The 26,157-nt window shown below is 49.9% G+C and overlaps 1 protein-coding gene across 2 annotated transcripts in view; it reads right to left on the bottom strand.

Annotated features, from left to right (window-relative positions):
* Positions 1-1,984: 1,984 nt before the first annotated feature.
* The window catches only part of LOC144935843 (uncharacterized), an 82,116-nt gene continuing 57,943 nt past the window's right edge, over positions 1,985-26,157 (bottom strand). For both annotated transcript variants that reach the window (XM_078862651.1, XM_078862652.1), the window contains 11 exons: positions 25,402-25,500; positions 23,150-23,356; positions 21,651-21,752; positions 19,621-19,719; positions 17,609-17,764; positions 16,860-16,967; positions 15,016-15,213; positions 13,403-13,609; positions 10,676-12,059; positions 9,839-9,979; positions 1,985-5,324 (listed from right to left, as the gene is read on the bottom strand). In XM_078862651.1, coding sequence (XP_078718777.1) covers positions 5,113-5,324; positions 9,839-9,979; positions 10,676-12,059; positions 13,403-13,609; positions 15,016-15,213; positions 16,860-16,967; positions 17,609-17,764; positions 19,621-19,719; positions 21,651-21,752; positions 23,150-23,356; positions 25,402-25,500 — 2,913 coding nt within the window. In that variant the 3' untranslated portion in view covers positions 1,985-5,112. The remainder of the gene's footprint in view (positions 5,325-9,838; positions 9,980-10,675; positions 12,060-13,402; positions 13,610-15,015; positions 15,214-16,859; positions 16,968-17,608; positions 17,765-19,620; positions 19,720-21,650; positions 21,753-23,149; positions 23,357-25,401; positions 25,501-26,157) is intronic.

The following is a 26,157-nucleotide window of genomic DNA, read 5'->3' as shown; positions in this document are numbered from 1 at the left end:
TGACATTTTACAGCTCTATTGCTAAACGGAGGTCAGTGTTGTAATGTCTAAAATACACATTATACTGGTAGAAACATCCTGGTTACACCAGCCCACAGGGGATTATTTTGTCCGTCCGTCCGTCGTGCATCCAAAAATTGGAAGGGTGGGACTGGGTGGAGAGGGGAGGGTGGGGAGGGGCTGGGTGGGGAGGGGTTGGGTGGGGAGGGGAGGGTGGGGAGGGGCTGGTGGGGAGGGCCTGGGTGGGGGGTGGGAGGGGTGGGGCTGGGTGGGGAGGGGTTGGTCACTCCGTGGTGCCCTTATAAAACTCAGCGTTTAACCTACTCACGCCGGCTTGTGCCCGCCCTCCCAGTCGGCCATATTTGCGGAATACACCCTGGCCATTGACCCTGGCCATTGACCGAGCAACCCAACGTTCCTACCAGCTCCCTCCGCAGGAATGTGTTTACAAAAATTCAGTGTCTCCTGGCCAAAATGAGCATTAGATGGGCAGGTGCTCATCTTCGTTCATGGTTTTTAAGCCAGTAGATGAAATTCCACATACCCACGATGGTTACCAGTTTCTCCATAGGACAATCAATCTCTGCCGATGTTGGGCCACGCAGAATAATTCACTGCACAGCACCTCTTGGTCAATCCACTGCTGTATGACGACCCTCCCCACGCAGTATCAGTCATTGGGGTTGTCTGATCATACTCAATTTGCGCTGGTGAGTGTCGGTCGGTCAAGAAGGGGGTGGGGGAGTGGGGGGGGGGCAAGACCGGTTCGGATATCAGTCGACAATGATGTTCACCGCGGTCGAGAATCAGATCTACCGCACATTTACAAGCGGCATTGAAACCCATTGTGGCTGTCATTGAACGCCTCGTTAAGTGTACATAACGTAACTCAAAACTACTGAGATTTCCCAATGCTGTATAGAGGCGGTTCCTCGACTTACGTCGGTTCCTCGACTTACGTCGATTCCTCGGCTTACGTCATTTCGACTTACGTCGATTCGCACTCACGGCAGGTCGCCAATCGCCACAACCGCGTTGTTACTCTCGACGGTCGGAGCCGCACTTACGGCAACGACTCAGATGCCGGTTCTGCTCACGAACTGACATACGTACGTGTGTATTGAACTTATTCTGCACCGTACGTCTTATGGTTGTTATTGTTTGACTTGCATCCCACTGGGGTTTTTGCACACAGCGTTGAAATACGGTGTTTTTTCTGGAAGACTTTGCTGTTTTTTCCTGGATTTTTCTGTTGCGTGTAGTCACTTTAAGATGTTTCTTGTTCGCGTTTTTGTTTTGTTGCGGTTGCACCCGAGCCAAGAGCCGCATGGCTCACAGGGTTATATACCTAATAAATGTGACTAAAACGTGGCCAGCCGTGCTAATCGGATGTGCGTGGGAGGGAAGTGGCCCAGTCAGTGGGCCTGCCAACTCCGCGCTCCGGTGCTAAACCTCTGTGCATTCGTAACTGATGCATCAGACTGTTTTAAATGTATTTCATCCTTTAAATATGGCTGATGAAAGGAAATGGGCAGCGCTCCAGAGATGACACTGATGTTCATTTACCTTCACATGTCTTGCAGTAATTCTCCCTCTTTAACTGCAAATGTTCAGTTCAAATAAGCCGGGCATTATAAAGAATCGAGATAAGACCTTTCCAAACACAATTATTGTACTTTATATTTGATTGGTAGTTTATTAAATGTGCTATTTGTATTCATATCTATTAAAAAAAAAAGTTTCATATCTCTGGGAAAATCGGTCTCAACTCTTCGTTGCGACCAATGGCACGTTTTCTCGGAATATAACCTGATTGTGGGAAATTGCTTGAACAATTATATCCACAATGGTGTTTCCTGATCAGAGTTCGTTGGCAAATTCATCCTGTATGCAGTCACCGGCATTCTTTCTCCCGTGGATACATGGAATAGATTCACAGATAACCCCATGGATCATATGATCCGCGCTGTTTATTCCCCACATTTCCGTGTAAGAGTTGTTTTGTTATTAATGTTGCTAGGCAACATACACATGCAACACACACAACAAACGTTATTGTGACCATATTTATTTCTTTTTTTAATGAATAAACGTATCATGTTATGGAAATAAATACTGTAGTTGTATACACCACTTCATGTAGTAGTAGTAGTATTAATACATAAAGTTGCACATATCATCACAAGAATACAAATCGAAATACTGAAAGACAACTGAATTACAATCGTACGGTCAACTGTTAAAATTCAGTCATAAAGGCAAATTGTCATCAACATACACACTGGCCTTCCACGGGAATAGAAGATGTTTTCTAAGGCAGCATCGGTGACCTGTCATGGAAATAATTATTCATGATTTCAACTCGCAGCGCACCGCCACCGCACAGAATCCGCTCGCTCTCCAGGACTGAGCGAGCAGCGACTCGGAGGAGCGAGGAGTAAACGACTGCCGAGCGGGAGGGCAGCAACCACGTGGTGAGGAGCCGGTCCCAACGATTGCCCAAAGTTTAACACGTAGGCTTTCGCGACCAATATTATTCATAATCAACGTTTTTGGGTTTAGATCGCGTTATTTATAAATGTGTCGTAACCCTCCACCACCCGACACGGCCAATCAGTAAAAAAGTGTCACGTTGACAAAAGACAAATAGTTCACTGCTTTAGCCCACCGGTGTGTTGAAGTGTGAAACCACAACATTTACAATGTTTGAGTACTATGACGTTTCGCTGGTAATTGCATGTCTTTTGTCAACGTGACACTTTTTTACTGATTGACCGTGTCGGGTGGTGGAGGGTTACAACACATTTGTAATAAAAGCCTATGTCAGATTCACGTGGTGATCGGCTTTGCCGGTCCCGCTTTACAGCCAATGGGGGGAGAGCCTGGGAGCATGGCCCCGGCGTGATCACGGGATGTCAGCTAGGTGATTGGTTTCGTTGGTCTTGGCCTCAGCCAATGGGAAGACAAGTCGGGGGCGTGGTCCCGGGAGTTGATGGGGGATCTGGAACATTCGGCGCAGGCTATTGAGGATTGGCTGGAGTGTACCACGTGACCCAGGCATTAAATAAGGGGAGAGAGGAGAGACACGGGGTCAGACACGGAACTAAGAGAGAGAGAGGCCACGCGCGAGTGGGGCTCCGGTTGCCACGTGGTGGTGTGTCTCTGGTGGCTGTCTGCCCGCTTCCCGTTGCCTGCCAGCAACGGGGAGTGTTTGTGAACTGCAAAGGAAGTGAAATTAAAGGACCGATTCTACAAGCCGTCTCCAGCGTGTTATTACACATTTATAAATAACGCGATCTAATCCCAAAAACGTTGATTATGTTTGCGCAAAGCTCTGCAGTCCTCGGCCTATTAAGGTGTTATCCTTGAGGCATTTGTGGACGGCGCCGTACAGATAAATGTAAATTATTCTTATCATCAGCCAACGAATGAGTGCTTAAATATGAACGGTCTCTCGCATTCTACCAGATGAATACAAAAAAAGGCAGCGTCCAAATTATTGTGAAGAAAATGTCATGATCACTTGCGTAAGTGGTACTAATGTTATTAATTTAGGTTCCAGCCAAAACTGAAAAACGTGTTCACTGTATAATACATTGCGTAATTACTGCGAGATTGTTTCAACAGCGAAGATCACTTACGTAGGGTATACTGCATTCCATACGCACCAACACATTTCATATTAAAGCTTATATCAAGTTGACGAAATGTCGACCGTTTGTCAATTAAGTTAAGCATGCCCTATTGCGTATTTATTACAATAGAGCTGTCATGGTTGTTAGAATTACATTTGCCATACGCACCAACACATAAATAACGCGATCTACACCCAAAAACGTTGATTATGGAGAATTACATTTGATTGCAAAATTTGATCACAGCACAGGCAATAATTAGCTTAATAAATCTAGAATCTAACCAGGCTATGTTCAGCATCAAAAACACTGAGAAATATCTCAGCAATTCAGCCAAACTTTAGCGCTTCATGCTGTAATGTAGTTTTCATTTTTTTGAAACTGTAAAATGAAACATTTGGATTACCCAACGCGTATACGTTCATTGTACAAGTAAAACTAAACATTCAGTCAGCTACGTTCATTGTAACATTCGGTTAGCACATGACACCATTGTCAATGCACTTCAGTAACTTATCGGTGTTAATTCCACACCGACCAGCAGCCCGTGTGTTACAGCGTAGGAGATGCCCTGCACTCCTGTTACTTGGCCAAAGTCTGTCCGCATAAGTTCATCGAACTCGCAGGATAGATTGCTCCTCATTATCCGGAGCTATTTCGCGGATAAAATATGTTGCCACCGGTGACTCCTGCTATCCGTGGTTATTTATAGGATAATTCATGGGGCGTATATCCTAATATCAGTGTTTATCCGCAGAATCCTGTGAGATGATGTTAATGGATTGATGATGGTGATTAAGATGATGATGTTGGAGTTGAAGATGATGACGGTAGGTAACACCGCACTCGATTCATATTAGAAGAGTCGAGTGGCAAATTGATCCTGTCATCTGAGTTTATTTGTAGAGAGGCAGCAGTCCTGAAGTGATCGAATGACATTTTATAACGACTCGAGTGAGTGATGTCTGATGATTGTGAGCGCAGAGTCTCAGAAGAGAGTCTCCTGAAGGTCAGGTGAGCGTTTGGTGGACGGTCTACACAAGGCTACGATTTTGGCACGGAGATCGTGAATCTGAATTAACTTTTAGAAGTGGCTTGAGATGCACGCTAGATTCGGAACTTCCTTCATTCCATTTCAACAAGGCCGTACGTCGGGGGCATTGGGAGGCGGGGGTGACTTTAATTAAACATGCAAACGGTCATTTTAACAGCTCATTCACGGAATTTTTGTTCATTTATTTTTGTTATTACAAATATTGACACCGGTTTTAGGCGGGGCCCTCCTCCCAACTTATCCCGTGGCCAATCGACGAATGTACCCTTTCCTTCTTTGCTATTTCCCCGCCACCCGCGAATTTTCTACCGACAATCATTACCGGCGCCAATAACGTAGCCTTAAGTCGCGAGTCCGGTGAGGGTCACCGTGCCCCTCGCCGCCGGCCGCTCCGCTTGCGTGCGTCCCCACCGCGCGCGGCACCTATGCCTTGACCCCGTTGAGCGCGTTCGAGGCGACGAGGAAGGGCGCCCTCCTGCGGGTGCTCCTATTGCCCAGGGGGAACGGCGTCTCCGGCTGCTGCGGCCCCACGGCGCCTCGGCCCTTCATGGCGCGGTACCGCGCCGCGACGTCCTGCCAGTCCATGGCGTCCTCGATCCGCGTCGGTCCGTGCTGGCCCCTGCCCCGGTGAACGCCTGCGAGGGTGGCACGTGCGCACACGCACACGTGCGTACAATCGCAACGTACACGCACGTGCGCGTACACTCATGCGCGCGCACACTTACGCGTGCACACATTTACACGCGCACACGTGCGTACACTCGCGCGTGTGCCACTGGTGGGCAGAATGCCAAAGGCAGACACGTGACTGTGTGCCACTAATCTAGAAAGTGCAAGGAGAAGGGTTGAACCTGCATCATAGTGCAGTGGGCTAACCACTTTGAATAATAATATTCAACTTGTATCGCGCACTCGCTGTTGAAGAGCGAGAATGAACCGGAGCCACGAGGAACCACAGACACGCGGGAAAGCAGCCACATGGTAAGCTGATGCTAGCAATTGCCCAGGCTCTTCTGTGCTCTATATATTAAGGTGTTTTCTGCCAGTTTAGAAGTTTACTTGTGGGAGGAAACTGGAGCACCTGGATAAAAACCATGTGTGCGACAGGTAAACACTATCCCATCACATGACGTGGATGTACAAAAGACTACGATCCGTCATCAAACATACAGGCTAGTGGTACAAGTACTGTTAGCGAGCACCTACTCAGGCTGGCAATAGCACAATGTTCGATTGAAAACTAATTTCTTTTTAACTGCTTTCCGTGTTTAGTTTGTTGTCCATTCCCCGCACCTCTGATTAGCATGGTTTGCTACATACGATGTGAAATAAGTTCAACATACATACGCGGCTGACACCACGCTCCATTACCTTTGTATTCCCAGTGCTGAAGTTTACACACAATGCCTGCTACTCATTTAGGGCTCAGTTTGGCCTTGGGTTGGTTCAACATAGGTTCAACTACACGTTCTGATGCTGGGCACCTGCTAACAGCACTTACCCCTGCTGCCAATCCAGCTGAATGCGAGCAGCAGTGCAGTAATTCAAGCACTGGTCTCCCTAAGGTTGACTCAGCCTTAAATGTGTGTCTGGCAGTGTATACACATCAGCTTCTTGGAAGCAAAGGCAGCGAAGCGTGGTGCTGACTATGCCAAGCTGCCTTTAATAGGTGCTCACTAACAGCGCTGCCCCCTATGCTCTATATGGCTAAATAAGGGATCTTTACTCTTTGGTTCTTTCGGTAAAATCAAGTAGGTAGAAAAATTCAAATAAAAAATAATCTATCACGACGTTTCGATCGCAACACAAGCGGTCGTCCTCAGGCGCAAAAAATAATCCAGCAGTGGAACTGCTGAGGACAACCGCCCATGTTGCGATCGAAGCGTCGTGCTATATTTATTTATTTGTTGATACCCGCGTGACTTTACCGAACTGGGCAAGAAATCTGCAGTGAAACAAGACAAGACGCTATATTTTATATATATATTATATAGCGTCTTGTTTCACTACAGATTTCTTGTTGCGCCCGAAACGTCGTGAGCTTTGATTTTATTTTTTTCACCTACGTGACTTTACCGAAAGAACCAAAGAGCACGGATTCCTGCGGTCACGGAAGCTTCACATGAAGGGATCTTTGTTGAGCGCCTGCAACGTGCGACATGTCGGTACGGACAGAATCTCCGTGAAGGGCAATGCTGGTCTCCGCGTTGGCTGCTCGCAGCCAGTGGCACGAGATTCCACATTCCCATGGCAGAAGCTGCTCTCTATAAGGGCGGCCACTGTTAGATCCCCACCAAGTGGGGCTTTGTTTATTGGCCTCCAAAGGGGATGATCGGCTAAAACCCACTCTCTCAATAACCCGGCAAGAGGACAGCAAAGCCCTCTGTCTTCACTGCCCAAGACGCCACGCGCAGAGGGCATGCATCTAATGCAATCGCGAACCCCTTGAGTAGCCCAGCAGGGCACGAGGGGATCAGTGGTATATTACCGTATTAACGAAATCAGCTTAGCCTGTATTCATTCCTGGAACACACTGCCCTGCCTTTGACAAGCACCCCAAGTTCAGCGCTTGTGCGTCCAGCAAGCGTAGCAGAACCTCGTGTGTGTGCGCGTGCACGTGTGCGTGTGCGTCACGACGGTAGTGGTAGCGATTCGCGCGCTGCGCTACGAACCCGGCGACCCGGGTTCGATTCCCGCTCACGGCCAACACCTGTGACGATTATCTGAACCGGTCCTGGGCCTCCCCTAGGTCGACTCAGCCTCAAGTGAGTACTTGGTGCGGTGTGTAAACATCGCCACTGGGGAGACAAAGGCGGTCGGGCGTGGTGCTTGCCCACCCACCCCCTCGTGTACCGTTCCGGCCATCATAGGTGCTCGCTAACAGCACTTGCCCCCACAGTCTGTTAAGGCTATACGGGGGATCTTTGTCTTTGTGTGTAACCCCTCCAATGCAAGCAGCACTTTGAAATCCACCTGACCGTGCGGAGATCCTTAATCTGGGATTGGTGCTGGAATGCAGACGGCATGCTCAAGTGCTGCCGTGCTGACACACACAGATTACACGCTGTGGGTTGCAGTGCCATGTAGAGGCGAGGTAAGGACGCATTGTTCAAGCCACTGCAGGTGCCGACGATTCTCTCTTCCATTCAACCTGTCCCTCCTCCTTCAAGTCCAGGCTCACTCTTTCTCTTCTGCCAACGATTGACTATCTCCTCACTAGAATGCATAGACTATATATATATCCTACCGTCAGCATGACGCACATGTCAAAGTGTTTTGTTGAGCATTTTGAGATGCAGTTCCGCTCAGACGCTATATAAATCCGAATTGCATTGCACTGTATTCAATGTATGTATGTTGAACGTCTTTCGCACCGTACGTAGCCAACCCTAAAACAAACTATGACACCTATTTACACAGACTCAAGTAGACGGGGCACAATGTCAATGTTCTCAATGTCAATGTTCTCAATGTCAATGTTCTCAATGTCAATGTCCAGCCATAATTATTCAAACTTGTTTGAGTCCACGGACACAATTTGACTTGTTTAAAATAATAATTTTCCTCATCGCCTTTTATTACGTAACACAAATGTAAAAAAAATTGAGCAAGGTTAAAAGTGAGCCTTATAAATGGCCCTATTAGTGTCCAGAAGGTATTTTTAGTGAGTGACAAGAGGAAATTTCAGAGAGCATAGGGCCTTGTATAAGGCAGAGGTATTTTTAGTGGCAAGACGCAATTTCATGAGCAAGGCAGAGGGGCTTGCAAGTAGGCAAGGGGACATGATACATTGCAAAGATGAAATCTTGCTTTGAAGCTTTCGTGACTGCAGGAATCCATACTCTTTGGTTCTTTCGGTGAAGTTACGTGGGTAAAAAATAATAATAGATCACGACGTTTCGATCGCAACACAAGCGACCATCTTCAGGTGTAAAAAAAGGCACAGCAAAATAACTGTTATTTTGCTGTGCCTTTTTTTTTTTACACCTGATGAAGGAAGCTTGTGTTGCCTCCGAAACGTCGTGATTTAATTTAGTTGTTTTCATTTATTTTATTGTATTGTTTTACCTACGTGACTTTACCCAAAAAACCAAAAAGTATGAATCCTTGCAGTCACGAAAGCTTCAAATCTAGAACCAAAGAGCATGCAAAGCTTCTGTTGGATTTGTATTGACTAAAGGTGTGACGAGGAAGAGGGCAACGCTTCACTGACCCTGCAGGTTGTGGGGAGGTGAGGCAAAAACATTTAGTACGTGTGGCAGCACGCAATGGAACGAGCATTGGGGGAGAGGAAGGGGTCAACTCGATCGGCAGTCCTGAGCCAGTGGTGAAACGTTTTATTTGTTGAACTAGGTAGTGGTGAGAACTCAAGAGACCAGGATGAGTCATTTGCAAGGGTGGCCTGGGTCACTGTACAGATGGGATATCCACTGTTGAATGCTCACGTGGTGAAGATCATATTGCTGAGCGAACAGGGACGATGGGTTGAGTTTAACGCGAACTGGAATTTAAGGACCGTTGGTGATAGAACACACATTTTATCGTACATAGTCCAACATTAAGCAACAACTTTGTTTAATTTCAGGAAAGTTTCCAGGAACATTTTTTTAAAGTTTCTGGCACACTCGGTGCAACCGAATTACCATCGTACAAAATCTAGAGCAACTTCCTCATCGTCATCACAAATGATCACGTTGGTGCCAATGATCACGACAGGTGTGCAATACATTGGCGCGAATGCGCACACTGCACCAGGCATCCCCATTAGGGCTGAATTTGATTGTGGGAAAGTTCGGAGCAGGAGCCACTGATCTTTGCCAGAACATGTTCAGGGCATCTCATTCACCTCTTTTCCACTGTGCAACGAACCGTGCCGGGGCCGTGCAAGCCAGCCCGCGAAAGCAGCTGTCGTTACAACATTTTGGTGGGGACGACGGCCAAAATATCCGAACCGACTCCGGTTCGGATATAATGTACGTATGCATCTCAAACTTTTTTCGCGCCATACGTAGCCAATCGCGACAATCATTACCGACCACGTGGCCGGTGGCCGGAAATGGCAAACGAAAGGCATTTGTCTACCGCTACAGCCGCTGCGATGGATAAAGTGACGGCGGTAAAAACGAGGAGGGGGGGGGGGCGGCCTTACCGTCGGGCGTGACTCTCGCGCTGCGCCGCGTCAGCGACTCTGCCCACGTGCCCGGGTGGAGCTGCAGGTCCATGCAGCACGTGTTGGAGACGCCGTCGAACTGCGCGACGTCGCTCGACGGCTCCGCTCGGCACAGTTTGCCTGCGTCCACGGGGCAAAGCGCTGCGTCGTTAACCCTTACGCCCCGTTCCGAGAAACCTGCAAGTTGCAGGGTTTGCATGTTCTGCCACAAGTACGTGTGCTTAATGCGGACTTGGTGCCTTACAAAAAAGGTATCTGTTTGTTGTTTGAACATCTTGACACCGCTGTATTGCCAGAAAGGCTCAAGCCTATTATTATTATTTTTCCATTAGGGTGGGTCCCGTTCACCGCCGAATCTCGGAACGTGCAAGCGGTTCGGCGTTAATTTTAGAGAGGCGTATCGCCGCTGTTTTTAAAGGCACTGTATTCGCCGTGGAGAGCCGTCGTGACACGACCACACTCGACGATAGCCGAAGCCAAACTGTGCCACGCGCCCTCCCGCGTGGCCTTTTACTTCCGATTTCGTTCCGTCGATGTACGTAAACGTACGTTGCTGTATGCGTACGTCATCGGAACGGGAAAGGGTTAAGTTGTGCGGTGCCCCGGCAAGGGACGGAGTGGGGGCGGCTGTGCCAAAGGCGAGCGGCGGTGGCGGTGGGGCCGGTGGCTCCGAGGTAGTGCGGGCGGGCTGGGGGGGGGGGGGGTGGGGGGGGTGGGCTGGGGGGGGGCGGGGGGGGCGGGGGGGGGGCTGCGAACACGGGTGACGCGGGGAGCCGCAACGCCGAGAGCTCGAAGCGAAACGGGCACACGCGTTACCCCTGCGCCGGCAGCAAACGGCGACGTATTGGAAGACGTTGGTGAAGAGGTTGAGGGGCGACGCGGCGGACGACTTGCGCTTCATGTCCCGGATGAGCATGGCTCTGCCGAACTTCCACTCGGTGTCGGACTGCGCCTGGATGCGCTGGTACGTGTCGCTCATCATCGCGATCAGAAGGTTTATCAAAACGATGGAGGTCACGATGAGGTACACGCCGAAGACTATTTGGACGATGACGATGGTGAAAGGGGGCGACCGGCTGATGCTCGGCAGGTTTTCGGGCTCCACGAGTCCGAACAGGGCGAAGAAGAGCAGCACGACGATGTCGAGGGGGCTCTGCACGCGCGTCGCCTCGTCCGCGTCGCCGCTCGCGGTCACGTTCTCGGCCGTCTTGTTCTTCGGCGCCGGGTAGACTGGCTGGTAGACGGCGGTGAGGTGGAGCGTGAAGGCCGTGTGGAAGAGCGCCAGGATGATGCCGAACCGGGCGAGGTCCTTCATCAGGTCGCGAATGATGATGGCCCAGGGGCCGAAGAGGTGGTGGAACGTGAGGAACTCGAGGAACTGGATGAAGCACAGCGTCATCGCCACCGCCAGGAACATGTTCCGCGCGTAGAGGGTCTCGAGCCGCCCGTCCGTGCCGACCGGGTAGGCAAACGCGAGCAGGTGGGACACGAAGCTGATGGCCGCGATGACCAGGATGATGACGCGGATCCAGGCGAGGCCCGCCCGCTCGCCGGGATCCGTGAGCTCGGACACGAGCATGCCCGTGAGCCACGACAGCAGCAGCCACTCGTTCCACGAGGGCAGCAGGCGGCCGAGGAACACGGGGCTGAGCGGGGGCCACGCGACCGTGAGCATGAACAGCAGGATGAGGAAAATGTGCGACGCCAGGTGGCTCATGAACTTGATGATGGGGATCTTGTTGAAGCGGCTGCGCAGCGGCAGCGAGAAGGCGAGCCACACCGGCGGGCAAACCAGGAAGGCGAGGAACAGCAGCGACAGCTTCCAGTCGGCCCAGCCCAGGTCGCCGTACCACACGTCGGTGAGGTAGCGCTGCACGGCCGGGTGGGCCACCACCTCCTTCTGCTCGCACTCGATGAGCACGTCCAGCAGGCTGGTGGCGCGGTGGTCGACGGCGCGCAGCAGCACGCCGGCGCTGTGGTCGCCCGAGGCCATGGCGAGCAGCTCGACGGCGAGGCCCTCGCAGAACTTGGCGGCGCGCTGCAGGTCCACCGAGCGCTCCTTGTAGCGCAGCGCCGTGAGGCCGAAGGCACGCGACAGCTTGACGGCCGTCTCCAGCGGCGCGGCTGAGCGCAGAACCAGCTCCTCCATGAGCCGCGTGCTGCTCTGCTGCTTGCCGCACACCATGAGGTCGAAGATGAACTGCGCGGGCGAGAGCGGGGCATGCGGGGAACCGCGTGAGCGAGGACTTTGTGGATTTGCATTTTCGTTGATAGGGGCTCAAATGGCTCGGCGGCTCGATGCGCCGGACGTGGCATCTCGTCTGAACCGTTCCTTTGCTCTATTGCAGTCTAGGGCAAGGGGACCCCCGACAGTGGCAGCTGCCCCTGTGTGGCGCAATGTCAGCGGAGCACCAGACGATCAACGGGAACTAATCTGCCAGTAGGGGGGAGGGAAATATTGCTTCGTGGCTTTTCCAAATTATGTAATCTGAAGTTAATTTACGTGCAATATTATGCAGGTCCGCCACTGGGCTTGAACCACGAACCCCTGCAACAAGCGGCCGCTGCGCTACGGCTCGGCCGTGTCAGTCTCTCTGTTCAAATGATCAATGGGAAGGCGATTGCCCTCATTGGCAACTCCAAGTGGCTGATGGCAATTCAACATTGCAATGATGGGGACCGGCTTATCCATTGAATGACCACTGTTGACTATTCAGACAACCGCCGTCAATCTATCAATCCCGATGGGGCATTGAGTTGAGTTGACCATCAAACCAGGATTTGAATTTGCAACCTTTTGATTGTAAATGGATTTCTTTAACCATAGCACTAACTGGCCTGATTAATAGCATGCCACAATCAAGAAGGCTGCGACTGCAAATTCTGGTCGGGGGCCATATCGGCTCAAAAATAACCTCCGGTGTCAATGAAACGAGCACCACTTTGTGGGACATTAACAGTGGATATTCAATAGATATTATGGCCTCTGTCATGCAAATGTGGAGTTGCCACCACGAGTTAAGGGCCATTCAGAAATGAGTGCCACCCCTACACTCAATTGAGAGCGGGGACCAGTATACCCCTTTTCCACTGGCACATCCGAGCCACTCCTGCACAGGGCTGGAGTGGCAAGGGGGCTTTCCACTGGCTACTTGATTCGCTCGTCTCACGAGACACCTGACTTTGGCTCGAGGCCAAACAAGCCCTGGGGTGCGACTTATGACCCATTCATTGCGTGCGACATCGGTCAGCACGTAGTGTGGACACGAGGTCACCGCGTCATCTACAGGGGTTTCTCATTTACTTCGCTGTGCGTGACGTCAGCGGCACGGCTCGGTTTCTGCAGTGGAAAAAAAGATATAATCTGGCACCTCCTCAGGTGCTCTAAGCTGGTCCAGAACGGCCCCGGCACGGCTCGGTTGCACAGTGGTATCGAAGCATTACACACGAGGCTATTGTACGAGCCATTTTTGTTCACTGCAAACACAACTTAACACAACTTCGAGCGAGAAACGTTTGGAACCAGGGAATCCCCTCCCGTACCTCTCGGTCCTCGAGCAGCCGGAGCGTGTTGTGGCCCCGGTGCAGGAGGAAGCTCACCACGTCCTGGTGGTTGCTGGAGGCGGCGTACTGGATGGCCGTCTTGCCGTCTTTGCACTCGGCGGCCGGGGAGGCCCCGCTCTCAATGAGCAGCTGCACCACGGGCAAGAAGCCAGCCTTGGCTGCGAAGATGAGCGCTGTCCAGCCGAGCTGGGGGAACGACGGGGCCCGAGGGATGGGCGACAGGCAGCGCAGCAGACAGAAGAGGTAGACAGACAGAGGATGGGAAAGATCAAGGGACAATCAGGCAGAGAGGCAGACAGAACAACAGGTAGATATACAGAGGCGGACACTTGTTTTGTATATGTTTACTGCTGGAGACAAATCAGCCTTAAGTAGGCGGATGGCAATGAGGAAGGTGTGGCTACAAGTTGGTGTCTTGCTGCAGCCACCCAGGCATCACACCACGAAACTGACAAGAGACGTGTTGACATCGATGGCTTTGGCCACGATGACATCTCGATCTTCATCTGGAGACGCAGCGTGCATGTTTAATTGTCGGGATACTTGCGTCAATTAAAAAATAAAACACTGCTGGAAAGATTCCCTTAATGTGTGCGCAGTTTAGGGCGTGTTGCGACATCAAGGACGTGATTCGTGGGTGCTTTGCGTAACCTTTTTTGACCCACCATTGACGGGTTCCTGGCCTATCTATTCCGGAGCGGTGGGAAAATAAACAACAACAACAACAACAGAATTGGTACTGCATTGGCAGTGGTGGAGAAGCACCAATAATAACAAAAAAAAACACATTCGTCTAAAATAGAATAAAATATTCGTAGCATTCAGACGCTGTCTTTCCGACAGACCTGTTCTTTACCTGAGGACGGCTGCTTGCGTTGTGGCCGAAACGTCGTGAGAATTATTTTATCATGTTTTATTTTTATTATTTTATTATTTCCCTTCTACGTGACTTTACCGAAAGAACCAAGAAGATGAATCCCTGCAGTCACGACAGCTTTAAATCGAAATTTATTCGTAGCAAAGATACGTATCTGCGATGATGTAATGATATTATGTGATGTTTTCTCGATAGGGCAATGTTGTTGACGTCTAAGTTGAGATTTTTTTCGACTGATGAGAGGTCGATCGATCGTCCATGGCACTGGTGGGGCACAGGGAGTCGCCCCGACAGAGTGCACATGGCGAGAGTCATCACGGTAAAAACAAAACCTTCATTTTAGCTCTTTATCAGAAGCGATCTGGCCACTAACGATGGCTCGACAAAGTGGCTTGTGGAAATGTACAGCAGCCAAATACTGGAAACGCACGTTGTTGATTCTAAATGCGGAGGGAAAACCGGAGGAGGATCCCGGAGAAAAATCCATGCTACCAAGGGGAGAGAGAAACATGCACATACCAAATATACAGGCGTCAGTGTGGGCGGGGGGGGGTAATCAAGAGTATATCACTCTGTGATGATGGAGCACGTGGACGAGATGAGCACGCCACCCCACGTTCATTTTAGTCGGGGGTGGGGGGGATGGGGGGGGGGCTCTTCCCGACTCCTTAGCGTCGCTCTTCTCGTGCCTGCCGCGGACAGTCCGCTCCGCTACCTTGTCGATGCCGTTGATCTCGGCTCCCTGGCCCAGCAGCACCCGCACCATCTCGCAGTGGCCCCCCGAGGCCGCCAGGTGGAGGCAGGTGCGACCGCTCTTGTCGCGCACGTGCAGCTGGGACGCCGACTTGCTGAGCAGGAGCCCCACCACCGCTGTGTGGCCGCTCTGCGCCGCCAGGTGCAACGGGGTGGCTCCCTACGGGGGAAGAATCATCGTCGTCGTCGTCATCGTTACCGTCGTCATCGTTGCCGTCGTCACCGTTACCGTCGTCGGGTGTGAACGAGCAGCACAGTCGTCATGGTCGTCATCGTCAGGCGTGTGGCTTCCGAGAGTGACAATCAAAATCTTTATCATCATCGTAGTCATCATTATCGAATCTTCAGCACATGAGTGCAGTTGGTAATTGCACAGCGCAAGGCTATCATGAAGGCCGTTGAGGTAGCCTCGCAGGCGGCGGCGTGGCTGCGTGGCTTTACCCAGCGAGATACTTTGCGAGCGGTTTTCAAAATATGGACCGCGAAGATGGCACAAACACACAGACGGCCTACACTTTTACCAATCGGGAGCTTTTTAATGTCCGCTGCGAAGCGAAGGCCGTGCATTTTTTTTTGCCGTTGGTCTATACCAGGGGTCGGCAACCTACGGCTCCGGAGCCGCATGCGGCTCTTTACGGGCTGCTTCTTGACGATATGTACGTGAGTACAGTATGTACTCAGATGCATTGCGGCTCTTGAAATACTGAATTTTGTACCGAATTGTAAAGAAATGGCTCTTCTTGTTATTTTGGTTGCCGACCCCTGGTCTATACGCTCGTTAATGTGGAACGCCCTGCCCTGAGACCTCAGAAAATCCGACTCCCCTGGTCGCCTTTAAAACTAGGACTGCAAAAGCATTCGTGAAGTTTTATGACAATAAAGAATAACTCCTGCTGATTCCGTGACAAATGCAACACACGTGTTTGAATGGGTTTTCTCCTTCTGCGCACTGCATACGGTAATGCTCTTGCGCTCTTTCTGTGACCTACTTTTAGAGTATTGGCTCTTGGTGAGTTTCCTCTTATTGCATGAATAGCTGTGAATCCCTCCCGTTTGTGAATTGTGCACCGAATAGATATAGCTGAGCGTGACACGCGTGAGTGAATGATGCTCGTGCTAACGGCGTTCTACAATAGATAAATAGGTCAAATATGTCACATATCTACTGTTAGAGCCTATAACAGGCTGTCCCCCCTTTTACGACGTTACAATGCGTTCCTGAAAACGACGTCGTAAATATGATCTCATTTTTTTTCCATAGACAGTAGAAACGGCAGAAACATCTCTTGCCGATGTATTTTTCCGTTTATCAGCCATATTGAACAGGGTTTAAAAGGTAAAAATCCACACAAAACACACCAAGTCACATCGCAAGCCAGGCTGGCTCTGTTCAAGTGTGTTCAGTCGTGTCGGAAGATGTGTCGTAAATCGATCTAAGGTGGCATATAAACGTCGTAAATGTGGACCGTCGTAAACCAGAACCCACCTGTACATCTCACTAAAAAAAGACCGAATTTTTTTTAAATAAAATAATTTCATACCTCGGGCTAAATTAAGGGTAAAATATTTAGAACTTTTTATTTTATAAACCCAGGCCTACAAAAGGCTTGTATAAGTGGTTTCGAAGGTTCATCATCGTCATCAGCCATTGTCTATCGACTGCCGGAGTTTAGGCTTCCTCCAGGCCCAATCCTTCTGCTTTCCACCTCGCTCCGGCCGCACGCTCCGATCCCATCGCTCCGTCTCCGTGGCGGCGGCCGCCCCCTGGGCACACGTTGAGCTGCTGCGACGATGGGGGCCCCTCACCTGCAGGTTTGTCTGCGCGTCGGCCAGCACGCCCGGGTAGTTGAGCAGCAGGCGCACCAGGCCCTCGTGCCCCGACTCCGCTGCCAGGTGCAGTGGAGTGAATCCTGACTGCGACAGGCACAGATAGAGGACAGAGAATGGGGGGGAAGGGGGGGGAGAGGAATTTAGCACTCAGCCTTCCGATAACGCTTTGGCAGCATCCACAGGCATCGTCGATGAGTAGTCTACCCTCCGGGTGCCCACCAGGCTGCGAGGAGATTCGATTTTCTCATCAGCCATTGGTTTCTGTCTCCCTTGGTGGTGCAAAGCCATTGTTAAGGAGAACAGTAGTAGATCTGTATTGACAATGGTGCATGTTGCTGTTTGTGTATGTATGTGTAACTGTATGCGTGTGTGAGCACGTTTCTGTATGTGTGTGTAATTATGAGTTGTGCGTGCCAGTCAGTCAACCCATGGCACCTGGGTCTGCCCCCTGACCTACTGCCAGCGGGCGTTCGACACTTCACGTGGCCTCAAGGTGCACATGGCCTGGCACAAGCGTCGTGGTGATGTCACCGCCACTTAGTGGCGAATGGCGGTTGTTGTTGTGTGTGAGCACATTTCTGTATGTGTGTGTGTAATTATGAGTTGTGCGTGCCGGTTGTTACTTTGTGTGCGTGGGTGTTCTCGTATGCATGTTCGTGCATGTTCCCATGCGGGTACGTGATATGCTCGTCATGATTATCTTTGGGCAATAATCGCCGCCCTACCTCGTGCAAGTGCTCCTTGGATGACGACGACGACGACGCGTCCAGAGACACCTTTGGCGGCTGGCTCTGTACGGTTGCCGGCACCTTGGTCAGCATCTCCCGCACAATGTCTATTTGTCCAAAGTGAGCGGCCACGTGCAACGCTGTCATCCCGGTCTGTGCGGCGCGACACGCGGAGGGTAGGATAACACGGGGATCTGTTAAGGGGCCGTCCATAAATGACGTCACGCACCTGGGGTGGGGGTCAGACATTTGTGACGATGTTTGACGAGGGGGGGGGGGGTTGAGAAATGTGACGTCACGTAAAAATGCGCAACTTTAAATAAATATAGACAACACGTTCTACTTAATTAAATAGACTTTTTAGTAAATGTTTTCTCCTACAACATCAGAGTGCAGTGCCACATTAACTACGCAATACAATGACAATAGTTTAAAGCCATTTGAAGCATGTTTATTTTTGAGGGGGGAGGGGCAAAGCTTTGTGACGTCATATTTGAGGGGGGGGGGGGTCTGACTTTTTGTGTCGCCGTGTGACGAAGGGGGGGGGGGGCAACAATCGTCCAAAATCGCGTGACGTCATTTATCGACGGCCCCTAATGGGCCGCGTTTAAGAAACAACGTTAACGTCATCACTCGGAATCCCCTTTACCCGACTTGCAACCAAGCCGTGTCGGGGCCGCGCGTTTGTTCCTTCCCTTTGGAACTCCCGAGCCGTGCCGCCGATGACATGCGAAGTGAACGCGTCGAAAAGCGCGCGGGTGGCACGGTGACGACTGTGTGTTTGCGTCCGTACTGACGTGGCGTGCCAGACAATGAATGGCGTCATTATCCCTACCCCTTGACACCCCACCCCCTCCTCCTAAGCCCCAAGCGAGATTCATATTTCGTCTTGTGAGGCCAGCTGATCGCGGATTTGGGTCCAGCTCGGCACGGCAAACAGCCAGTGGGCACAGGCGCTGGCTCAGCTCCCATGTGCCAGCGATAAGGAGGTGAAAAAGTCAAAAGTGTTACTTGATGCAACGCTCAACTCCACTGGCAGTCCTGAGCCAGTAGAGTGAAGTCCCTAGTCCTGTGGCAGGGGGCCCAATATATACTCATAAAACAACCACTGTTATCTTCAGCAAAAAGAAAATGGTGCTCATTTAATTCACTCTGAAGAGATGATGGGCTGAGTCTTCCCCTGTTAACAGGTATGACCTCACAATTGTCTAATTGTACGTCACATCACCTACGACTGCATCTAATATAATGTAAGTAAAAATACATTTTCGATATGGTCTTATGGTGATAATGTACGCAACGCACAACATATTACGTATAGCACGACATGATTTCAGGAATACTAAGTTAGCTAAAAGCATGATAAATGACCAAAATAAATAGGCCAATGCTTAGAGTTTTAAACTGCTGGGGCAATAAACATACGAATCTTAATCACATCGTAATGGGCACCCATTTCATACTCAGCCAACCTACGTTATGTCCCTCCCGGCAATGTTGAAATACCATCTGCCACTAGTGTGCAAGCCAGGCTAGGAATCCAACTGCATCTGAGGTGCTCGAATCGTAGTTCAATGTGCAAACCACTAAATCTCCTCTCTCCATACACAACGCACACAATGCACACGTGGTTACTCACCAGCATGCGTGCACAATAAGACATCCCTCATGCAGTCTACATAGGCTGTTGGGACAAGTGCTGTTAGCGAGCACCTACAAAGGCCGGCACGGCCACCTTTGTCTCCCCGAGGCTGATGTTTAAACACGGTTGCAGGTACTTAAAGCTAGATTAATCTAGGGGTGGCCCATCACTGGTCTAGTGGCCACTGGCATTGGCTGTGAAAGGCACCCAAACTAAGGTCGCCGGGTACGGAGCGCAGCGCTCTAACCGCGGCACCACCGCAAACGCAAATCCGATTTAAGCAGATAATTATGCCGAATGCAACGACGTGGATATTTTTGCCGAGAGCCTGAGCAGTGGGTGCATCGATGTTGCCGGTGAACCTCACCTTGGTACTCGTAGCTTTGAAAGAAACGTTGTCTTTGACGGCTTCCAGCACGTTGACGTGTCCGTTTTTCGCTGCCAGATGCAATGTGGCCATGCCTTCCTGCAATTGCGAGCAGAGCCACTATTACATTGAAGCATAACCACGGTTTAACAATTGGCAACACTTGCCAACGCTGTGCATTGCAGGCAGACCGCTGAATGCCGAAAGGTTGTTGTGGTAAAAACATGGTCTCATATCGCCCATTGCTGCACGTTAAATGTGCACTATCGCGACTGTCATGAGCCGAATGTTCGTACTCCAGGAACTGATTCATCGAGTCAAGGAATGGCCCCACAAGATAATGATGATACTCTTAGGTTTTGTATTTTGTACCTACGTGACTTTACCGAAAAAACCTAAGAGTATGAATCCTTGCAGTCCCAAAAGCTTCAAATCTAGAAAGAGATAATGATGATGATTCTGGCAGAATTGCTTTTGGCGTCACTTAAATTGGTGCATTTCACCAAGAAGTTTATTTCGATTGAATCGGGCAAGAACTCGAGGGAGAAGGGGAGTGCACATTGTGCGAGAGTGACCCTGGGTAAAAAAAAAATAGAAAATAATGTTCAAAAAACACAGGCAAGTTGAAAAACAATGAAGCGTCACGGAATAAATCGAAAAGCAGTTCACAAGCATTAGTCGATATTAAATCAAAAAAATGCTACCAAAGTCGTGCTCATTATCAATTTACTTTTAAAAACCGCTCACAATAAAATAAAATTACGGAAACATCACAATGGGTGGTGGGCGATTTCGGCACTCGTACTGTGAACAGGCATGGACATGCGTCAAATACAATTGTGGGTGAAGTCGTTGTAGGAATTGGACATCAATGAAAACGAGCTTTATAGCTCATCGGATTCCTCCAGTGTAAATACATATTCTGATTCTGTCACTGCTGCAGTAGTCTCTACAAACAGTACACATGTTGCAGCAATGATTATAAACAATTAAACTATTAGAGCAGGGCTAGATTCAATGAAATGAAGCACATTTTTTGTTAGCACAAGATATCGCTCAAACCATTAACCCGGAGCATGTTTTCGGTTACAAATCAATGTTAATGATGAGGGTAAACGAGTTAGTTCTCGTACACCACTGCTTAATCGTATTCAAGTGTAAATAATGTTTTCCATGCAGTTGTTGCTGATGTCTGAGTTAAGTCTTTCAACTCGCAGCAATCACCTATTTCCCAAGTGGCTGTCCAAATTTAAATCCGAGATCTCAGCATTGTCCACCACCGAGCCATGAGCAGCATGGCCCTTTAACACTCTCAGTAAAAAAATAGCTTTTTAGCGCTCATGCGTTTCCATGAGCGGATGTTTACAAAACGCAAGGTCTGCATGCGACCCAACGGCAGCTGAGCCAATGCACCGCTCTGTCGTGTTTAGAGAGCGGTCACAATGCGAACATGAAAAAAAAGCTTTTTAAATTTACACGCTTTTATTTAACTCACTCTGTCTGTTGTATCCTCAACTCGGTCTGTTGTCGTATCCTCAAATCTTGTAACTCAAGTTTAACCCACTTCCCAATGTCGTATCGACTGCAAACTTGGTATACGTATGCCATGCTGATGACAATACTATATTCTATCATTAAAAATACGAAACTAGATATTTTTAAGCAATCTTTTGTATATCTTATGTTTCGGCTTGGGTCTAATTGTCCACGCTCAACTCACGTTGGCTGTAAATCACCACGGCCCCATACGTTATGGCCAGCTTTGGGGCCACTTCCTGGAGTCGTGGAGTTCTGCCATTACTCGTACGGTACATTTCATTACAGCGTGTTTTTTTTTTAAGTATTTTTTTATATCTCTTATGAGTAAGGTGCTTGGAGGTCATCGAGTGATTAATTGAGACCGTCCGTTTGAATCGGCGGCACCAATTTCCCACAATGCAATGTATGTATGTTGAACTTCTTTCGCAGCGTACGTAGCCAACCATGCTTGCAATGGGAGAGCCAGCGCGGCCTGAGTGAGACACACGTACGGAGTTTTCTTCAGACGCAGCAGCTCCAGCTGCCAGCAGCACCTTGACCACCTCCGCGTAGCCCCCAGCCGCGGCCAGATGCAACGGCGTGGAGTCGTTTGTCTGGGGCACAGGGAAGCAATTCGCGAGCGGTTCACCCGGGATCCGATGCCGGGTTCTGGCTGCTAGTTTTGAGTTGCTGCCAAAGGCACTTGGCGGCTCCGTGTTAGGGGCCGTCCATAAATGACGTCACGCGATTTTGAACGATTTTTGACCCCCCCCCTCCTCGTCGTCACACGGCGTCACAAAAAGTCAGACCGCCCCCCCCTCAAATATGACGTCACAAAGCTCTGCCCCCTCCCCCCAAAATAAAACATGCTTCAAATCGCTTTCAACTATTGTCATTGTAGTGCGTATTTAATGTGGCGCTGCACTCTGATGTTGTAGGAGAAAACATTGATTAAAAAGTATATTTAATTAAGTACAACGTGTTGTCTATATTTATTTAAAGTTGCGCATTTTGATGTGACGTCACATTTCTCAAACCCCCTCCCCCTCCTCCTCATCACACATCACAAATGTCTGACCGCTCCCCCCCCCCCAGGTGCGTGACGTCATTTATGGACGGCCCCTTAGGAAGGTGAGGAGTCACCGTCGCGCTCGATGACTTTACTTCGACCCGCAGCCACTTGCTGACAGAGATAACAACTCTTGAATTGTCAAAAACTTCCCCGACGCGCGGCAAACTTCACCCTGAGAAAAACTCACAGGAGAGCCGTCAAACAATGCCCACGTAGCGGGAGCCTCGCCATTCAAGCGAGGCTCTTCTGGGCAAACACCGGGGGGGTGGGGGGCACGTGGGCACCTTAGCCGCCGGCTCCACGAGCGAAACCACCAAGCGCTCGTTGAACTTCTTTCGCGCCGTATGTAGCCAACCGAGCTCATCAGGAGGTGCCACACACGAGGCCACACAAAAAGATCCCCCGTAGAGCCTGAACAGACTTGTCGGGGCAAGTGCTGTTAGCGAGCACCTATGAAGGCCGTCACGGCACACGAGGGGGTGGGTGGCCAGCACGACGCCCGGCCGCCTTTGTCTCCCCAGTGGTGATATTTACACACATCAGGTACTTATTTGAGGCTGAGTCATCCTAGGGGAGGCCAAGAAAAGCTTCGTATATTCATCACCGATGTTGGCTGTGAGCGGGAATCGAACCGGGGTCGCCGGATTCGTAACGCAGCGTGCGAACCGCGACACCACACACACACCGCGCACGATGCGCGCTCACACAACGTACACCATCACAAACACACAACGTACACCACCACCACGACCACGCTCACACAATGTACACCACCACCACGACCACGCACACAACGTACACCACCACCACGCACACACAACGTACACTACCACCACGACCACGCACACACAACGTACACCACCACCAGCACCACGACCACGCACACACAACGTACACCACCACCACGACCACGCACACGCGCAACAACCGTACACCAACCTTGTTGCGCGCGGACGTGACGCCCCCACGGTTGAACTTGAGCAGCTCCTTGACGACGGCGACGCTGCCCTTGCCGGCGGCGATGTGAGCGCACGTGGAGCCCGACGCGTTGGCCGACGTCACCAGCTCGGGCCGCTGCTTCAGGAAGAGCTTCACCACCTCGGAGTGGTCGTTCTCCGCCGCCAGGTGCAGCGGTGTCTGCCCGTGCTGCCCCCCCCCCGCCGCACCGCACACGCCACGCGGAGAGATCGGTCAGGGCGAACTTTGTCCGCCGCGATGAAAATTTCCGCACAGAGAGCGCTTTCGTGTGCGAAACGTACAGGTTGCGTCGGTACGGTTTGAGATGCACAATGAAAAGTCTACGCGGTTTAAAATATATTAAAGAGATTATGAAATGCATCTTCAGCCCGATTTTTAAAACTGCAACACCTTCCTTATCAGACGCCGTTCATGGTGCACTCCACTTCACCACAACGTCGACCGGCACGCTGCACCACGAACACCATAAACGCTGCACCATGAACACCCTACATGTTGCACCATGAACACCCTACACACTGCACCACGAACACCATAAACGCTGCACCATGAACATCGTACTCGCAGAAACCGGACTGGGAATCCTGATCCTCGAACTATGAACCCACAAACCTAGGCTATATAGCTCATAAACCTGGACTACGAAACCCACATCCTGAATTAGCAACCCGATAAACCTGGACCAAGAGACTACAAATGCAGAATGAAAACCCACAAACCGGGATTATGAACCCACTCCGAGCACAAAAGCTCGTTCCATGCAGAAACCCATGGAACTAGCTTTCAAAGACATGGGTCTTCAGCAGCCCTTTGAAACGTGAATAAACGACCACCTTCTCTGATGTCAATTGGGAGGTCATTCCACAACCTGGAAGACAAACACTGGAAGGAGCACCCTCCCAAAATAACACATCTCGACCGAGGAACCGCAAGGGGGCTCTGCGCTAAAGCAACGGACACGAGATGCCAGGGTCGGTCTGTCGTCGGTGCTTTCACTGTACTCGAGTCGAGGGCGTGAGTTGGGCCCGCGAGATTTACGAATTGGCCGAAATGTATCGTCCTGCTCCGCCCTCTCCTCTTTCCGAGGCACCTGAATCTGGAGAGATCACCCATAGGGCACAGGTGGCGTTGAAACTATCCCATGTGCAGGCTAATGAAGCGAGACAGAATTCTAGGGGGACAAAAACATCTTCTAGCATGATACATATTTAGTATTCTTTTGGTCTTTCGGTAACGTCACGTAGATAGAAAAAATTATAAAAATAACAAATATTATTTTGTATTATTGATTCTATCTACGCGACTTTACCGAAAGACCCAAAGAATATGAATTCCTGCAGTCGCGAAAGCTTTAAGTCAACATATTTAGTAATTGCACGCTTTCAGATGTGCTTCTGCGACCATCTGATATTGGAAGCCACTGGAGCTAGGCACTTTTAAATTTAGTTTGAAAACTCATTTATTTAAAACTGCTTTTTATGTTTAGTTTGATGTCCTCCCCCCGCACCTCCGATGAGCATGATTGGCTACATATGGTGCAAAAGAAGTTCAACGTACATACATCAAGAAAGGTATAATGATCAATTCAAAGTGTGCCTTTGCCCTTACACTGAAACTCGGCACCATTTTTCACTGAAACGATTTCGCCCTTTGTTAAAATTGATACGACATAACAAAACCTGAGAGCAATTTTTTGTTTACAACGTTGAATGCTGTAAAATCAAATCCAGCTTTGTCTCAGGTTTTCCTGTCCATGTAAAACGAAATATATCGAATCAATACCACTGCGTAGGCTGTCACGGTTCTGCTCTGTGGCTCTCCAACGTGCGTTGGGATCGTGCCCGGCACAAGGTCGGACGTTTTACTCCCACGTGCTGGGAGCTTCATCAGGGAATTCATTCTTCAGCCGTGTGTGCAGAATTTAAACATCTGGTTTTTTGAATGCAGGTGCAAATGGAGGCTCTCATGTATCTCACAGCAGGATAAAGTGGGAAACTTGCAAGTGAAGAATTTCGTTTCTACAGAAGCTGCCAGCAGCTGGGAGCAAAACTCGGGACATCATGCTGACCACACGGTACTATACGAACAACCACATCAGAGAGCTAACCAGAAATCTAATCAACGTTCTGACATTGAGTAGGGGTAGCCCTGCGGTTCAGAACGGAACGCTATGTGAGTGAGTGGCGGGCTCTCGGACAACACGCTATACCCACAATGTCAGTGGCGTTGATGTCTGCGTTCATGCGCAGGAGGCTGTTGCACACATTCAGCTGTCCATTCAAAGCTGCCAGGTGCAAGGGCGTCCTTTTGATCTGCATATCAACAGACGCACAGACGCACCACAAAGAGCAACACAGACTGGTAATGCAAAACCCAAACAGTGGATTTTGCAGTGCAGCAAGATCCACTGTTGTGCTGCACTCTGCCCACCTTCAGAAAGCCGCACTGACCAGCGTGGGGAAGTATGGCCGGCAATCCCTGATAGCCCACAAGGCTTGTGCTTGCGAACAGCACTTGCCCCAACAGTCTGTGAAGGCTACAGGAGAATCTTTGTCTTTGTTTTTTTATATCCTTTTGTTAAAATATCCAATTACCCTCCACAACCCTTTTTTGTTTCCTGTTGAATGCCTGGATTTGGACACCCTGTCATGTCCCAACACCCAAATGTAAAGTTTTCCTATCATTATGAGATCAATAATCATCCTTGTGTAAATCAGACCTCTCAGCTCTTTCTAACAATGGAGATAAATGGCCTTCTACCATCTTAAGGAAAGGAAATCAATACATTTTGAACGGGAAATCAATTGTTTTCATCATATTTTCAATACTTATTGTAATGGAAGTTCGGTGGGTTTTTTTTTGCTCTCAGCATTGTGGGTCCCGAAATTAAGCTCCTGGATTTTGAGTACAGCTGCATATGTATGGAAGGAATTTCATGGAAGCATAACATAAGCAACTTGGAGGCCAAG

This window comes from Lampetra fluviatilis, chromosome 14 (genome assembly GCF_964198595.1).
Source record: "Lampetra fluviatilis chromosome 14, kcLamFluv1.1, whole genome shotgun sequence".
NCBI lineage: Eukaryota > Metazoa > Chordata > Hyperoartia > Petromyzontiformes > Petromyzontidae > Lampetra > Lampetra fluviatilis.
The sequence above is the reverse complement of the archived record's forward strand: the minus strand, read 5'-3'. Positions and strand labels throughout refer to the sequence as shown.